Here is an 18,238-nt window from a genome sequence, read left to right on the forward strand (position 1 = left end):
AGTGGTAGAGTGGTGGTTACCAGGGACTAGAGAAGGGGGGGGGGGTGGGAATTATTGTTTAATGGGCACAGAGTTACAGTTTGAGAAGATGAAAATGTTCTAGAAATGGGTGGTGGTGATGTTTGCACAACCATGTGAATATACTTAATGCTACTGACTGTACACTTAAAAATGGCTAAAATGGTAAATTTTATGTTAAGTATATATTACCACAATCAAATAATTTTAAAAAGCCAAACACTCTGAAATCTATTCCTTCTCCTTCCAAGAAGGTGAGAGCCCACATTTCATCTCATGATCACCAGAAAAGTATTAAACTTTAGCCCTGGCTGGTGTATCTCAATGGTTAGAGTGTCGGTCCACGCACCAAAGGGTTGCAGGTCCCAGCCAAGGGCATGTACCTGGGTTGCAGGTTTGATCCCTGGACCTGGTCGGGGTGCGTGCAGGAGTCAACCAATTGATATGTCTCTTTCACATCGATGTTTCTCTCTCTCTGTCTCTCTCTTCCCTCCTTCCATCCCTCTTTCCCTTCCACTCTTTCTTAAAAACATCAATGAAAAACTATCCCTAGATGAAGATTAACAAAAAAAAATTATTAAATTAAAATTACAGGTGAAAAATAGCAACAGAATATTGTTTTAATTTACTTTTTTTATTGTTCAAGTCAAATATTTTTTCCAAGTTTACTAATGGGCTCTATTTCTGCTTTTGAAGATGCTGCTCTATTTTTCAAAATGTTGAAGCAACAGGGTCTCAGGAGCCCGGCCTCGGTGAAAAGGGACAGACTTGCCACAAGAGCCAAGCACTGGAGGACAAACAGCCTTGCAGCCGGGATGGTGGTGACGCCCAGCCTTCTGGAGGGTAGGGAGCCCGCCCCAGCCTTACAAGGCCAAGGGCCCAGTGCTGCATGGGCTGGGACCAAGGGCAAGGAGTGGGAGCTGGCAGTATCCAGAGTGACACTTACCAGGTCTACCCTTGAGATCTACCCTGCCCCTGCGGGAGGGGACGTCACCTCATGTCAGACAGGGGAGTCTGCAGTGTGAGATGATGCAGGTCGCACAACGGGCAATGGAGAACCAGCACATGGGCCCCTTCGTCTTTGCAATGGGGCCAGCTGCGCGCAGAGAAGGCAGGGATATCCAGGTGGAGAAGCCTGGTAAATAAGGCCCACGGAGGAGCGGGAGGGAGGGAGGGAGGTGGCAGGCTCTGTTCAGAGGAAGAACACTAACACTGAGGAGCTATGGTGGCGATGGGACCGCAGCAGGGGTGAGCGGGCTGGTGCAGGTGGCCGGAAGGGCCAGTCCTGACTCTGCCGGTCAGCGAGGGTGGCGCAGTGCCCACGGAGGAAGAGCCTGGCCGGGTTCCAGGCCTGGTTGAGCGCGACTCAGTTCTGCGACCTCGGCATGTCCTTTCGCTCCTGAGCCTCGGTTTCCTCCGCACAGAGAGTGAAAACGCGCCTTGGCCGTGCACCGGACTTTGCGCGCCCGCATTTGGCAATGCACCTGTTTGTCTGGCACACCTGGTTGTGCACCTGAGTGGCGAAAACGGAAACGCCCACAGGGACCTACCCACGGGCGGGAGGCGCCCCGGGACCCGGAGGTGGCCGCGCCCTGCGCCGCCGCGCGCTGACCTGCAGCTCCCCGCGCCAGGCTGGCTCGCGGGGCGCCCCATCCACTGCCTTCCGCAGCCTCCGGCGCAAGGGCCGGGTCCGGGGAGCAGCGGGGCAGACATGGCGGACCCCGAGGCCGTGGCCGAGGACCTGGACGCCCTCATCGACGACCTGGACTACCTCCCGGGCCACTTCCACCTGGAGATGCAGCTGAACTTTGAGCCGCGCTCGCCGGCGTCTCTGCGCGCCCGGGACCTGAAGCTGCAGCGGGAAGGCCTGCGGCAGGAGCTGGGGCTGGCGGCCGCCCCGCGGCGCTCGGCGGTGCGCCACCTCCTGGGCACCTTTGCCTTCTACCTGGAGGAGCTGGACGAGGCCCGCGAGAGCTTCCTCCAGGTGGCCCGTGAGGATCCCGGCAACCTCAACGCCTGGGCCAACCTGGCACACGTGTACGGGCGGCTGGGGCAGGAGGAAGAGGAAGAGGCTTGCGCCGGGAGACTGGCCGGCCTCATGGGCCTGGCGGCCGACGCCGACGCCGATGCGGACCGGGACTCCCATGTCCGCGCCGCGCGCTGCCTGGCGGAGCAGGGCTATGCCCATGGCTTCGACGTGGGCTGCGCCAGCCCAGAGGAGCGCGAGCGGGTGCTGGCGGCGGGCATCGCGCTCTACGACAAGGCGCTGAGCTACGGGCAGCAGGTGGGTGACTCCTCCCCGGCTGGGGGGCGCTGAGGTTGTGGTCCCCAAAGTCTGCAAGGCTGTTCCCGCAACCTCCTAGAGCCTAGGGCCTAGACAACGCAAACCCTGGCCCCTTGGCTTCCAGAGAACCTTTCCAATGTCCCTCGCCTCTCAGCATCGCCCGTGGGGCCCAGACCAGCTCTGTCACTTTTCTCTGCTGGGCCAGGGGCGGGCCCTCTTCCTAGTGGGGCAGCTGCCGTAGATTTTTATTCTGGCAGCACCACAAACTCCACTTGACTAACTCATCCCTCTCATCCTGCCCCTCCCAGCAAGTAACTGTCCACCTGCATGTGCACACCCACCCAAAGGCACCCCGGGGACACCGCGCCAGGCACTTGGGCAGCATTCTTACCTCCTCTCTCCCCTTCACCCCCATCCCCACCCATTCATACCTCAAATCCTGTCCATTCTGCCTCCTCGTATCTCTGAGGTCTGTCCACTCCTCTCCAGCCTCCCTCCGCCAGCCCAGCCTCCATCATCCTGCCTGGGTTCCTGCCCTCTGGTTTGACCTTCTGCCTCGTCCTCCACCTGCAGCCAGTTCATGTTCTCAATCTTGCTACCCATGCTCCGCAGCTGCTTACAACCACCAGTGACTCCCACTGCCTGGCAGACAAGTCCCAGGCTCTGTGGTGGGCATGGGAGGCCCTGTGTGATCACAGCCCCCTTTGCCACGGCCCCCTCCCAGCCAGGCTGTTCCTGTGGTCTGCTTCCCCTGGCCCACCCTGAGCCAGGTCCCCTTGCACCCACGTTGTCACTCTCTCAGCCTCTTTCTGAGGTTGCCCGGATCCTGGAAGGGAGAACCTGGAAGGTTCTCCAGTCTCAGACATCCCTCCACTCACTCCTCCAGGCTGGGTCGGTGCCTCCCTGGGCTCCCATAGCACTGCTCACGCCGTCCATTTACAAGTCTGTCTCCCCAGCTCAACCTTGAGGTCTTTGAGAGTGAGGACATTTGCCTGGCTTACCACCGTCCTTACACCCCATGCCTGGTACACAGCGGACTCACTAAATGTATCTTGAATGAATGTAGGTGCAGCATAAGGCCTGGCACTAAATAGACAAATACTAGGTGTACTAGTTACCTATTGCTGCATAACAAATACTAGTACCCTCCGAAACGTAGCAGCTTAAAGCAAGAAGCATGTATTATCGCAGGGTTTGGTGGCTCAGCTGGGTGCACCTGGGCTGTGGTCTCATCTGAAGGTTTGCTCGCTCTCCTTCCAAGCTCGTTCTGATGGCTGTTGACAGGATTCAGTTCCTCACTGGCTGCAGCCAGAGGCCTCCCTCAAATCCTTGCCATGTGGACAGCCATCATTTTTACTACATTCTGCTCAGCAGAAGCGAGTCGGTAGGTCTAGTCCACACTGAAAGGAGGGGATTCCACGGGGCACGAATATCAGGAGGTAGGGATCCCTGGGCGCCATCTCAGAGGCAGCCTGCTTTGGATGACCAGCGAGTAGAGGCCTGTCCTCCTTCCTCCAGAAGAGGGGACCTCAGTTCAGAGCGGTATCGTGATTTTTCTGTGAAGGCACAGCACAGGCAGAGTTGAACTGATAACAATGACATTTTATTATGGTTTAGATTTGTGATATTTAAATAACAACACGCCTTCACACAGGCTCTACTCACAAAGCCTCTGTGAATCCCCTTAGAGCCTTTTCCACCAAAGCTCTTGGCTTCAGAGAGGAAATGTGGAGTCCAGGCCTCAGGGGGTGCAGGGTGGAGCACGGGTGTTTAACTTGAGGAGCAGTACAGGGTGGAGATGAAGTTGGTACTCAGTCAGGGGGTCCGGTCCAAATCCCAGCTCCCCCATGCTCTCTCACCTCCACCCGTCCTTAGCATCCCTGGACTTGTTTCCCTCTGTAAAATAGGGATATAATGGTCCTGAGGTCCTTGGCTTCCTTATCTGTTAAATGGGGACATTCTCGTCTGGCTGAAGTCATAGCTAAGAGCTGATATTTGGGAAGCACCTGGAATAGAGCCTGCACAGAGACGGCAGGATCACAGACAGCCCCTGCCTCTCCCAGCCTGAGGGGGTCACCTCCACCCCACACTGGGTGCAGCTGTGGCCACGCGAGGGGCAACAGGGGCCCAGGTCTCCTGTTTTAAAGCCCGAGGCCCTGAGTGACAGCTGCCCTCAGTGGGAAGGCATGGCCAGCATGTTTGTGTTGAGTGTGGTCTTGGCAGCAGAGTGGGGCCTACTCCCTGGGCTGGGAGCCAGGAGGCCTCCTCCTGCCTGGGCTGTGGTTTCCCCATCTGTGAAAGAGAGAGGCGGGGGAGGGTCTCCAAGGTCCCCTCCTGCTCTCCGGAAGGGGCCCCTGAGGGAGGCTTCCTGGAGGAGGGAATCAGGAAGTCAGAGGCTTGGGGGTAGGGATGGAATGGAGGCTGGCTCCTCCCTCCCTGGTGGGGCCACCTACCTAGTCAGGGACCTCCCAGAGGAGAGAGTGCGAGCAGGGCGCCGCCCAGTGCCCCAAGGAGAGAGCTGATTGCATAGGTGGGAGGTGGCCTCCAGCCTGTGTGCTGTGCCCTCAGGCCTGGCCCAGCCGCTGCTCCCCAGGTCTGGACAGAGGGGCTGTGGTCAGTTTCCCCCAACAAATCCCAGGAGAAAGTTGGGGGTTTGGAGCTCCCCATTTCATCATCCAGGGATTAGAAGAAGTGGTGCTTGTAAAGTAGCTGGCACAGAGTAGGTGCTCAAGAAATAGCTACAGTCAGCACCATGACGATGACTCCATTATAATCAGAGGAAGGGGGCTTGGGGTGGAGCCCCCAGCTCTCATTATTTTGCTGTCACTTTCATCTCTGGCCTCAGTGTCTGCTTCATGAACATTAAACAATAGTGATCTCGGTTTACTGGTTATCCGAGTGAATCGTCAGGTGAAAGTGCATAAACTGGTCAATTCTGGGCATGTCTGAGAGGCACGTACTCAGCATCTTAACACGGCTGAGCACCTGCTGCATGCCAGGCCCTGTCTTTAAGCAGCTCACGGACAAAGGGTGGAGATATTTCTTCATTAACCGGACTTGCCTGGGCCCATCCTCTGGGAGCAGGAGCCAAAGGGACAAGTACCTACGACTGGCTGAGGTCACAGGCATTCATGGCGTGGCCTGTGCCGGGTGGCAGTCATCTCCACGTGCCGTACACCAAAGACCATGCTTTCCGAACCAAAAGTAGGCCCCCTGGTTGACAAGGGACGGGGACTCTGGGGACATGGGACCAGTGTCGGAGTCAGCAGTGCCCTGAGAGTCCAGGTCCTGGGGATGGAGGGCAGTGCCTGCGTCAGGAGGAGGAGCACTCTCTTTCGGCTCCAGTGGCTGAGGGCGGCTGGGAACAGGCAGGAGTGGGCTGACTGGCAGGAAGGAGGTGAGGGCACGCCCAGCAGAGGGCCTGGGGGGACCTGCAGAGCCCCAGGGCTTTGGTAGCACCCACACTGGAGCAGGGGTTAGGCCCAGAAAGGGGCAGCCAGAAGCTTCAGGGGTAGGAGCACCGGACGGCCCTGAAGAACAACTGCTCGCTCCCTGGAATCTGGGTGCCGCCCTCCTCTTTGCCACAGTTCCTCCTACTCCCCTGGAACCTACGTGCCAGCGAGTCTAAACTACTTATCCTTCTCCAAACACACGGTGCTGTTTCATACCTCCCTGCACAGCTATGGTGCCCTCTGCCTAGAAAGCAGACTCCATCCATGAAGACCCAGCTCAAATGTCACCTCCCCCTTGAAGCCTTCCTTGCTCCCACACAGCTTCCCACAGTCATATTCACAAATATCTTCTGTGGGTGCCTTCCAGACTTTATCCTAGGCAGTCCTCACAAGAACCCCTGATCCCATTTTACAGATGTGGGAACTGAGGCACAGTCAGGCTAAGTAACTTGCCGCCAGGTCACTGTAAGTGGCAATTGAATCCACCTATTCTGCCCGACTTCAAACCCTCTGCTCTTTCTGGAGAAGTCAGAGAAGTGGGGGGTGATGAGTGCCGTGCTTTTGGCTGGCGGGTGGTGAGGGTGACCCCTTGAAAACCACTGGGAATCTAGGGTGGATGAAGTGTTGAGGGAGAAAAGGTGGGTTTCCATGTATCACTAGGGGGGTCTGGAAGGATGAGGGCAGAGATGAAGTCACAGTTGGGGCTGGGGGAGGAGGAGATGGGACTGCAGAGCAGCAGTTGTGGGACCCAGTTGAGAGGGTCACTACCCACAGCAGCACAGCTGGGTGAGCAGCTGATGGTCTGACCCACCAGTGCTGCAGCTCCAAGAGACTCCATCCTAATGGGGTGGGACTGTCCCAGGCAGGAGGAGCCCCTGTCATTCAAAGGATGAAGAGCAGCCAAAGAACCAATGAACAGCTGCTCATCCTATATAATAAATGGCTAATATGCAAATTGGCCCTAACGGAGGAACTATCAGGAGCTGCCCCCTGGTGGTCAGTGCGCTTCCACAGGGGAGCTCCACTCAGCCACAAGCTGGTCCGATGGCTGCAAGCGCAGTGGCGGTGGTGGGAGCCTCTCCTGCCTCCTCAGCAATGCTAAGGATGTTCATCTGTGGCTTAGGGAGCAGGCCTAAGCCATCTTAGACCCAATCCCCTGGGGAGCAGGCCTAAGCAGGCAGGTGGACATCCCCCAAGGGCTCCCAGACTGCAAAAGGGCACAGGCTGGGCTGAGGGACACCCACCCCCCATGCATGAATTTTCATGCACCGGGCCTCTAGTCTGCTAATCTACACTAATAAAAGAGAAACATGGTAATTGGCGTATGACCGCTACCCTTTTCATTGGCTAATCAGCGAGATATGCAAATTAACTGTCAGCCAAGATGGCGGCCGGCAGCCAGGCAGCTTGAAACTAACATGAGGATTGCTTGCCTCAGGGACGGAGGAAACCAACGTTCCCCGCCTGAGGCTGCAGGCCTCTGAGCCGGCAGTTTAAGAAACATTGTAACAAATACCGCCAGACTTCAGCCAGCAGATTGGCAACATTGTAAGCAAAGGCCAGAAACCTACTTTCAGCCGGAGGCCTAAGAGCTGGAGCCAAGCCTCAAGGTAAAGCTGGCCCAGAATAAAAAAAGAAAAAAAGGAGCGGTTGGGAACTTCAGTCACTCCCAGCCTGAAAACAGCCCTCAGCCCCTCCTCCAGACTGGCCAGGCACCCCAGTGGGGACCCCCACCCTGATCCAGGACACCCTTCAGGGCAAACCAGCCAGCCCCACCCATGCACCAGGCCTCTATCCTATATAGTAAAAGGGTAATATGCCTCCCGGCACCGGGATCAGCGTGACGGGGGCAGCGCCCAAACCCCCTGATCGCCCTGCAGCTCTGTGTGTGACAGGGGGCGGGGCCCCAACCCCCAGAGCAGCCCTGCTCTGTGCCTGATAGGGGGGAGCTCCCCAACCCCCCCCCCTGCCCGCCACGGACCCTGCTCTGTGTGTGACGGGGTAGAGCCATAACCTCCCCATGGGCCCTGCCCTGAGTGTGAGAGTGGCGGCGCCCCAACCCCCTGATCGGCCCTGCTCTGTGTGTGACGGGGGCAGCGCCCCAACCCCCTGATGGGCCCTGCTCTGTGCGTGACGGGGTGGTGCTGCAACCTCCCCATCGACCCTGCCTTGACTGTGACGGGACGGTGCCCCAACCCCCCAATCGGCCCTACCCTGAGCGTGACTGAGGGTGGCATCGCAACCTCCCAATCCGCCCTGCTCTGTGCATGACAGGGGCAGCGCCCCAACTCCCTAATCGGCCCTGCTCTGAGCCTGACCAAGGGCTGCACCTAGGGATTGGGCCTGCCCTCTGCCACCCGGGAGCAGGCCTAAGCCAGCAGGTCGTTATCTCCCAAGGGGTCCCAGACTGTGAGAGGGCACAGGCCGGGCTGAGGGACTCCCCTCCCCCGCGAGTGCACAAATTTTTGTGCACCGGGCCTCTAGTAAAATTATAAGAGAAAACATTATAAAAGCTGATAATTTGGCCCATGATCCAAAAATAAGCAGAGTGTTTATGTGTGTGTGGGTGAGTGTTTATGACTTCCTTTCCCAGCTCTTCATTCCCTTTCCTCTTTCTCAAATTACAAAAATGTGAGCAGGCAGATTGCTTTTATCTGTCATTCCTCCCCTCCTCCCATCCCCCTTACACACACACAGTCACAGATCAATTCTTGGTGGCAAATCTCAAGGTTGAGTGGGTATTAAGAATATTTTGGAATTAGACCAAGTTAAAATCCTGTCTCCATAAGCAAATCATTTCACCTCTCTAAGCCTCAGTTTCCTTATCTGCAAAGTGGGACTCTAACATCTGTCTCACAGGGTTTCTGTGTGGATGAAGTGAGAGAACATGAAAGGCTCCAGGCAGATGCAGATCGAATTAGGGGCCCAGCCCGTCTCCCTGCCCACCCTCTGGCCCCACAGCACTTTGCTGTTGCTGTTAGCAGAGCCATTCCCAGCCTCTGGCTTATCTCAAGGGATCTGCCCCCTAGAGGGGAACCCTGTGTCTCCCTCTGTCTTCCCCCACCAACGACTGTCTAGCACAGAGCTGGGCACCCAGAAGGAGTTTGTGACTACTGTTAAGTTTAATGTAATTGAATAACTGCATTTTAAGTCTTAAAATCCCTTTTTTTTTTTTGTAAATAAGATGACTCAAATTCATAATTCTTAAAGTAATATCCCCGTCCCAAGCTAACTCACCTACTTGAGTGTCTTCCCTTTCCCCGTAGTTTACACATGCACGCGTGCGGGGCTGCAGGTTCTCCACCCCTGCACACAGCTCAGGGAGGCCTGCCCTGCAGTGGGTGCCCTCTGCCCCAGCCCGTGCCCAGGCATGGAGCTCAGAAGTTCACATTCACTGTTGCATTTGATTTTTATTCAAACCTCACAGACACTCTGCCAGCTGAGTATTGTGATTCCTTACTGTACCAAGGACATAACAGGCTCAGGGGTGGAAGTAACTTGCCCAAGGCGACCCATTGTACCAGATTTCACCTGGCCAGCAGGGGTTGGTGGGGAGGCAGGCAGTGCTAGCAGGCTGGCCTCACAAACAAAGGTGTGGACATTCCCCATCTCCACACCCAGCGGGTGGGGACCTAGCAGGAAGGCCAAGGACACAGCCAGTCAGCAATCCCGAGGTCCCCAGCGCGCGCGCACACACACACACACACACACACACACACACACACACACTCCACAAATCTAAGTGGTTTGATTTGGTTCAACTAGGAAAGGAGATAAATGACTGCCGGCTGATGAGCTAGGTGCTGTGCACGCATGTGCTTCTCATAGATTAGCTCACTCGGTCCCAGAAATGCTGGGAAATCAGAACTGGTATTAACTCCGTTCTACAGATGAGCAAGGAGAAAGAAGTAGATTCAAGTCTCTGGGACATAAAGCCCAGGCGAAGGGACAGCTTTCCTGAGGCTCTAGCTCCATCCCTCTGATGGCCGTGGTGTCACTCACATTTGCATATTAGCATATTCTGAGTTTGCTGCTGGCTTCTCTCCCTGCTTACCTGGCAAAGTGTGGGAACTGAGTCTCCCCTCCTCATTTGATACAGGACCCAGAGCCAAAGCCTTTGCATCATCGGGCCCAACTGCCCCTTTTACAGGAGAAAAGATAAAGTCATTTAAGGGTACACACAGCACCTGTGGGACCTATGGGAGGAGCTGAGAAAATGCAGGCATCACTACCGTTACTTCTGAGGGCAAGGCACTTCTTAGACCCACCCAGCCTCTACCGGTGCCAGAGCTGGATTTGGACCCAAGACTAGACGGGATCCCTTTTCTCTGGAGACAGTGGAATAGAGAGAGAAGTGGCTCAAGGCAGTCTGCAAGTCTGGGGACCAGTGCAAAGCAAAGGTGACCCACAGGGCCTGGGTTTGCAGGGCAGACCTGGGTAGGACCAGAAAGGGTGACAACAGGGAGCTGCGGTTGACCTGATTGGATCTTAAGATTCACACAGAACCCTCCAGGGAACACAAGACAGGGAGGCACCAGTGACTTACTTCCATGGCATAGCACCCATCCTTCAAATCCCCTCCACCCGTCACACGGACCACCACCGCCATCCCTGTGGCTCAGGCAGGCCAGGTGGGTCATCCCAGTTTATAGAGGCAGAAGCTGAGGCCCAGGCTGAGCCAGTTGCCTTTCTAGGCAGGGGTGGCCTCCAGTCCCATCCCTCTGTTTACTCCCCACACCCGCCGGAGAGGAGAAGCCCCCTGCGCTGCCTCTCTGTGCACGTCCAGCAGGTGGCAGGGAAGACCCAGGTGAGGTGGGGTGGGGGCAGGGCTCGGTGTGCAGATCAGGGAGGCTGCTGTGTCCTCACAGAGGACTTTCCAGTTGTGCAGGCAGAACACGCTCCTGAGTCCAGCCACCTTGCTGTGCCTTTTCTTTCTGCAGTGTCAGCTTTCACAGGGTTGGCCTGCTGAGGTGGGGAGAACAGGGACATTGGAGGGAGGCAGGTCTGAACTGGATCCGGACACTTCTGCCCTGTCCCGGGCTGTGGGGCTGGGCTGGTCCGAGGCTTTTTCTCAGCCTCTGCGTCCTCACCTGTAAAAGGAGAAGGATGCCTTGCACCTCGGGCTGCTGCGAGGATCCAGGGCCACGACGCACTACATGCCCAGTGGATAGTCCATGCTCAGAAATGTTCACTCCCTTCCCTGCTCATTGCCCCTTCCCTGGGAGAACATGAGTCAGCTGTCAGGAACTAACTGGCAAATGTAAAGTACAGCAGTCATCAGGGGCAAAGTTCAAAGTGCAAGGCGAATATTTTCTTAAGAACCAACAAGGTCCCTGGCTAGCCTATTCAGATGCCCATAGAATCGTAAGCCATTGGTATACTAACAGATCTTCTGTTGAGATCTTTAAAATAGCCTAGCCCCCTGCATTTCCTTCTTTTTTGGGGGGGGTCACCTTTCAAAGTAAATAGAATGGCTAAGATCCAGCCTTGTACCCCTGAGTTAACACAAACCCGCTCTGTAATAGCTTATCCTCATCCTACTAGTCTCTGCAGGTTCACCCAAACCACCCACCGTTGTCACTTACACACCCAACTCCAGGATCTTCAGGCTTTTCTGAGGGTTACAACTTCTGATCCTTCGGCTCATTTTCAAAAGACCCACCAGCCAGCCTGTTCTCACTGGGCTCTCCGCAGTGCAGTACAGGTTTCTCCCACGAGGGCCGAGGGCCGGTTAAAACGTGCCCCGCCCCCCAGAGTCTCTGATTTCGTGAGTCAGGAATCTGCACTTCTATCAATTCCCAGGTGATGCTGATGCTGTGGGTCCCGGGATCACACTTTGAGAACCACTAGTCTAGGGCCGTTGGGTGCAGGGACTCGGGCTAAGCTGCCGAGTTCCCAGCTCTGCTACCTTCTAGCTGGGCTACTCTGTGCCACAGCTGCTTCATCTATAAAAAATCAGGATAATAAGTGTCTACCTCATGGGTGAGTGTGGAGAGGGCGGGAAGCGTTAACACAGGCAAACCGTGTGCCTGGTGCATAGCAAGTGCTCCATAAAACTTGCTGTGATCAGCATGGCAAGAAAAGCCCCACTCCTAGGTTTCGGTCCAGGCTTTCATACTGGCCGTGTGACTTTAAGGACATCTGTGCTAAGAGGGTAGTGATAACCCAGCTTACATTCCACACAGGATGTGCTGAGGATCGAGTGGCATCTGTGCGCGTGCACTTCTTAGACGATAAGCATTGCATGAACACTTGCAGCTGGGTGCTCTGGGAAAACGTTCACTTGACGTCCGAGAGACCTGGCCTGAGCACCAGGTTATTTAAATACTCAGAGAAGCTGGGGGATGTCCTGAGAACCCCTCTCTGAGGCCTAGTCCTCACTCCCACCCTCAGTTAGCACCGGGGTCTAAGGATTTCGAATCAGGTTCAGGGATGGCACCTGCACCTTGCCCAGTCCCCTCCCACAGCTCTGCCCCAAGGAGCAGCCACATCTGAGAGCCCTCCAGCTTGAAGCCTGGGCTGACTCGCACACTGGCCAGCCCCCCCTTATAGGCCCCAGAAGCCCCAGCTCGAGATAAGGATGTAACAGGAGAAAGGGTGAGCTGTCTGCCCAGATCCCACGCCAGGCAGGCCCTCAGTAAACGCCCTTCTGGCAAAGGTCAGCACCCCCCCTCCCGACCCCCAGGCTGCCTGCAAACATCTTGCCTCTGGGAGCCATCAACTCTGGAAGTGAATTCCTTGCAGCGTAAGAGGTTTCTCAGCAACTTTATTCTCCGGGAGAGAGGTGGAACAGCCCTTCCCTCCTCCAGGAGGGGGGAGCAGTCAGAGGCCTGTTTAATTTAATTTAACGCACGATGGCTTGCCAGGTTGCCCCTGGTAACAGCTTCAGCTGCTGCTTCAGTTACAACCAGAAGAATTTTTAAAGAGACAGCCCATTTCAGGGCCAGAATTGCACAGCAGAGAGAATAGCTTCATCACGGAGCTAGAAGATTAAACCTCAGGCACAACAAGGTTTCAGATCAGATCCATTTAAACAATGAACTCCATTCCGTATTTACCACCCCATAAGCCCTCCTGCAAGTGTAACTCTTACGCGAGAATCTAAAAAGGGACTGTGTTTGTGATGTCATTCATCTAGCTACTTTTCTGAAAATCAGTTTCAGTCTTCTAGTCCAGTGGTTCTCAACCTTCCTCATGCCGCGACCCTTTAATACAGTTCCTCATGTTGTGGTGACCCCCAACCATAAAATTATTTTCGCTGCTACTTCATAACTGTAATTTTGCTACTGTTATGAATCGTCATGTAAATATCTGATATGCAGGATGTGTTTTCATTGTTACAAATTGAACATAATTAAAGCATAGTGATTAATCACAAAAACAATATGTAATTATATGTGTGTTTTCCGATGGTCTTAGGCGACCCCTGTGAAAGGGTCGTTCGACCTCCAAAGGGGCGGGGACCCACAGGTTGAGAGCGGCTGCGAAGGCGAAGGAGAGGAAACTGAGTTGTCCCTGCAATTCGAGCATACTGCCACCAGGTGGTAGTATTGTTTGCTTAGTTCAAACCATAACCAAGCTCTTGAATTACTGGAGCATTTCAGAGTGGTGGTGAAACCACTGGATTTTTAACCCCTGACACTAACTTCTGTGTGACTTTTGGTAAGTTGCTTCACCTCTGTGGTCTCAGTGTCCTCAGAGATATAATAAGGAGGTTGGTCAAAATAACTGAGTATTGTGGACAAGGCTTGAGCTAGGACTATGAAGGCATGGGTTTAACTCCCACCTCTGTCATGTACTATGTGACATAATTTGTTGCAACCTGAATACCAAGCAAGAGAATGGCTATGAGCCAGGGAGAGCCCTGAGGACACCACATTACTCTCCCACACTGGGGACCTGTGGAGGCGAGAACGGTGCCTGGGACCCTCAGGATCTGAGGCCTAGGAGCACAGCAGGGAGTGGAGAGTGGTTGGAGAGCGGATTCCAGGGCCTGAGGCCTCATTGCCCCGTGGGGAACTGAAGTAGGCCACAGTGGGCAGCGTGGCCTCCTAGACACCCCTAACTCCATTCAGCTTTAACCCAAACCAGGAGAACGGGAGCACACATTAACGGAGCAAGTACTCCAGGCTGGGCGCTGCTTCACATACCTGTGAGGCTGGTATTATCATCCTCCTTTGCAGCTAAGGACACAGCCCGAGGTGTAACTCACCAGCCCCGTGCCAGCCACCGGCCACCAGCCCCCACGTCTCCTACCCCTGCTCTCGCTGTGGCCACACCTCCTCATAAGGAGCTTGAGCGGGGGAGCAGGTTCTGTCTCTACCTGCCATGACTCAGTTTGGCCAACCTCGGAGTGGGCCTGGGGTCAGAGGTCATGAGATCACACCTACCAGCAGCCAGGGAGCTTGAGGCACACATGCCTTCAGTCTTTCCACGGTCAGGACCAGATCCGAAGTCCAGGTCTTCAGCCAGCTTGGCCCACAGTGTTGTCCCATGAGTCCGAGTTCCCGTCCCACATCCCAGGTCCTGTGTAGGTGCAGCAGGAAAAGTTACCCAGCAGCTGACCTCCACTGTGGCTTTGGCCAGTGTTCCCCCCTGAGCTCTCAAGGATGCCCCTTAACACTTGAGACCTGCTTCTCTCCCCTCCGGACAGCCCTGTTTCAGCTAAAGCCCCCTACACACACTCCCTCATACAGAACAGGATTCCTCTCCAAGGTGAATGTAAAAACACGTTGGATCTTGGCACTCCCCGGCTCTAACCCTTCCATGGCTCCCTGCTGCCCTGTGGATGAGCTCCAGGTCCTAAGCCTGGCACTCAGAGGCTCCTCCTGGGGTAGCCCTGCTGGCTCACCCCACCCCCCTGCCCCTTCCAGCCCCCGACACACCGTGCTCACTCATCTCAGCTTTTGCACACGCTGTCCCCTCCGTCTGGAATGCCTCCTCACATCATACCCACTGGGTTGGTTCCTACTTGTCCTTGGGAACCCTGCTCTGGCTCACCCTCCTCTGGAAGCCTGGGGGTACCCCTGGGCCTAGTAGGGCACCTTCTCCCATACCCCTGGTGTTCCTTTACTCTGGGTCTGTGGTTCTGACTTTCCTGCCAGACCAGGAACTCCTAAAGGCAGGACCTGCCTCTCTCCTCTCCTATCCCCAGGGCCCAGCCTGGGCCGCACAGGAAGATACCTGGGGAGGAGCCGCTGAGAAATGCAATTAGTGGGGCCTCCTCTTGGTAGTCGATCTTGGTTCACTCACTGGGATCTGACTCACAGGTTCCCTTCCTCTCTTCCTCCCTCCAAGCTCATCCATGGCCTCCCCGGAGCAACTGCAATGTAACTTGCGAGCTTTAACTCCCCACACCACACCTCACAGGCCACACTCCAGCTCACCAGGCTGCCCACACAGCTCCATGCTGAGCCCTCCATCAGTGCCCTTGTCCCCCACCCCACCCTCTGAAATACCACTGCCATTCAAAACCCACCCACAGCCCATCCTCTGCTAGACTTTGTCTCCATCCTGCTATATTTGCCTGCATTCCTCTCAGGGCCTTGATCAAACTCTGCCTTGTGGTGAGGGAAGCATGGGCTTTGGAGACTAACAAGGGGATTCAAATCCCAGCCTTGACATCCGCATGCTGTGTGAACGTGAGCAAGGCACTTCACCCCTCTGAGCCTTCATATGTTCCTCTGTAAAATGTGATGACACCCAGGTGTTGTGAGATTGAGGTCATCGGTACCGGGAGCCTGGCACGTGGCAGGCACTCAGTCAAGCCCTATTATTTACGCCTGGGTCTGTTCCCCGGCCAGGCTGCAAGCCCATCTGGGCCAGGGTGCGGCTCCCTTCAGTTCCACATCCCCACCGCACCCAACACTGGGCCTCACACCACAGATGTCCAGAAATGCTGGCTGCACTGAATGCATTCACCCCAGCTGCTAGGAGTCGGGGGGGGGGGGGCGGGGGGGGGGAAGGGGGAGGGAGGGGGGGGGTCTGAGCTGAGGAAGCCGCAGTGTGGTGGGGGTGAGTGCAGAAAGGAGCCTGGAGCTCATCGACAGGAGATGAATGCAGAGGGAGGGGCTGGAGCCTGAGCAGAGCTGCTGATATGCACTGGGGGTTTTATTGGTTTTCATTAAAATTCCTTCCCGAGGCAGGAACAGCTACTCCCATAAATAACAGCATAAATATTTTATCTGGTGCCCAAGTCGGTCTAAATGCACGGCAAGGTTGGCAAGAATAACGATGGGAGATGGTGCAGGGGGGTCCTGGGCCTCAGCTGAGCTCACTCAGCATGGCTTTCTCAGGAAGGTGGGAGCCGAGGGGGGTGCCAAGGGAAAGAGCGGGTGGACGGCGGGGAGAGGTGACCAGTGGAGTGTGGGCCCCTGGGTGGGGGGATGCAGAGCACAGGTGGGGAGCCAGGGAGGGGAGCTCAGCTTGGAGAGCAAGCCAGGAGGGGAGGGAATGTATCCTGCACGGGCTCTGTGCTGGGCTCCTCATGCAGGGCATTCACACAGGTCATCTCGTCAAATCCTCTGTGGCCAGAGACGGGAAGTGACTTGCCCAAGGTCACCCGGCCAGTCAATGGCAGAGCCCGGACTAGATCAAGAATGTTTAAGGCCAAAGCCCTTGTACTACTGGCTGCTTCTCGGGGTTCAGGGAAAATGTGGGAATCTATGAACAGTAGCCTGAGTATTCGATAACAGCAGCACCGGCCATTCTCTGCTTCCCCAGATCCCCATGGAGGAGAAAAGGGGCTGGTACTTCACCATGGCAACGCTTTTCATCAGGTCAGGCTGGGAAGGGGGCACGGGATGGGGGGAGGCGTGGCCTGGAGCCCAGGGGAGAAGTGGCTGAGCCCATCTCCATGGCAAGGGCTCCCCAAGCCCCCCTCCCTGCCAGTGGCCTGGGAAAGGGAGGACTTACAGCACCTGGGAGACAGCCTGGAGGGGGTACCAACCACCTGCATCCTTTCCTCGGCCACAGGCTAGATGGCATCTTCCTGGAGCTGGGCAGAGAGGAGCAGAAGAGGCTGCCTGCCTTCAACCGCACACTGGCCCTGCTCCGCCAAGTCCTCAAGTCCTCAGACCCCCAGCACCGAGGTAGGGCGCGGGGATGGTGGAGAGCAGCCTGTCTGTCATTGCCTACCGCCCCCCCCCCCCCCAGCACTGCCTCCCTTTTTTGGACCCTGTTTCTCTCCCTCACCCTCTGTCTCATATATTCACTTGTTCACCTCGAGAGCTCACTCACCTTGCACAGGTGAGCACACCAATCACAAGTACTACAACCGCACGTGTTCAGGTGCCTCTCAGAGGCGTTGCTCAGCCTCTCAGCCCACGTCCTGGCTGGGGACGAGGCTGTGCTGGAGAGCAGTGCAGGCGTTGTTCACAGGGCCACGCGGCTAGAACAGGGGCCAGAACTAAGCTGCAGCCGGAGAGGCTGTGCACCCTCGGAGGTCCCCTGAGGGATGCAGTGAACACGGGTTAGCACCACCGTGCGTTCATCCATTCACTCACGCGTCCCCTCTCCCCACCTGTTTCTCTCAGTGGGACCCTGAGTGGCCCTCGGGGATTTCATGCCACTGACCCCTCTGTCTTCCTGGGAGCCGACACCTGGGTGCAGCTGGTCCCCTCCCTCCTCGTGGCTCCTCTCCCTCTCTCCTCCCTGCTGCCTCCTAGAGACCCCTCTCTCCCCTCCCCCCAGCCCTGGCCTGGTGCTACCTCGGGATGCTGCTGGAGAGAAAGCACACCTTCTCCACCACCCCCATGGGCGTCCACGACTGCGGGTACTCAGGGACCGACCCCCTGGACTGCTTTGGCAAGGTATGTGCCCCAGCCACGCCCCCTCTCCAAACTGGGACCTCCCTACCACCCAACCTCCTCTTCTGGAACCCTCTGCTTCTCTGGGTGTCACCCCCCCCCACTTTCACCCCCCACTGTGTGCCCACCCAGGAAGTGCCCTCACTCCAGGCCTTTCTCTCCGTCCCAAACAAACAGAAGTGCTCCCTTGTCATCGAGCCTCTTTGCCAAAGAATCAGGACCTGGCCCTAATCAGTTTGGCTCAGTGGATAGAGCATGGGCCTGCGGACTCAGGGGTCCCAGGCTCTATTCCAGTCAGGGGCATGTACCTTGGTTGCGGGCACATCCCCAGTGGGGGATGTGCAGGGGGCAGCTGATCGATGTTTCTCTCTCATCGATGTTTCTAACTCTCTATCCCTCTCCCTTCCTCTCTGTAAAAAAGTCAATAAAATATATTTTTAAAAAAAGAAAAAGAATCAGGCCCTGCCCACACCTGGTCTGGCCCAAACCTGTGTCCAGCTTTGTCTTCTATGCTCATCACCATTTCCCAGATACACCCTCAGGCTTTTCCCCTTGGGCCTTGGTTCACATCCCTCCCACCTGCAGTGGCCTAGTAGTGGAAAGCGGATACGTTTAGCCAGGGTCTAGTGCCAGCTGTGCCCACAGGCCGGGTGACCCTAAGGCAAGTCACTTTCATC

The 18,238-nt window shown here is 56.1% G+C and overlaps 1 protein-coding gene across 4 annotated transcripts in view; it reads left to right on the top strand.

Moving 5' to 3' along the window:
* Positions 1 to 1,491: 1,491 nt before the first annotated feature.
* Positions 1,492 to 18,238, top strand: part of TTC22 (tetratricopeptide repeat domain 22) — a 28,382-nt gene continuing 11,635 nt past the window's right edge. The window contains exons 1-4 of one of the 4 annotated variants that reach the window (XM_059689455.1): positions 1,492 to 2,302; positions 16,477 to 16,532; positions 16,729 to 16,844; positions 17,446 to 17,564. In XM_059689455.1, coding sequence (XP_059545438.1) covers positions 1,730 to 2,302; positions 16,477 to 16,532; positions 16,729 to 16,844; positions 17,446 to 17,564 — 864 coding nt within the window. In that variant the 5' untranslated portion in view covers positions 1,492 to 1,729. The remainder of the gene's footprint in view (positions 2,303 to 16,476; positions 16,533 to 16,728; positions 16,845 to 17,445; positions 17,565 to 18,238) is intronic. The other 3 variants (XM_059689457.1, XM_059689454.1, XM_059689456.1) reach the window with 3 other exon arrangements.

The sequence above is a fragment of the Myotis daubentonii genome, chromosome 3 (genome assembly GCF_963259705.1).
Source record: "Myotis daubentonii chromosome 3, mMyoDau2.1, whole genome shotgun sequence".
NCBI lineage: Eukaryota > Metazoa > Chordata > Mammalia > Chiroptera > Vespertilionidae > Myotis > Myotis daubentonii.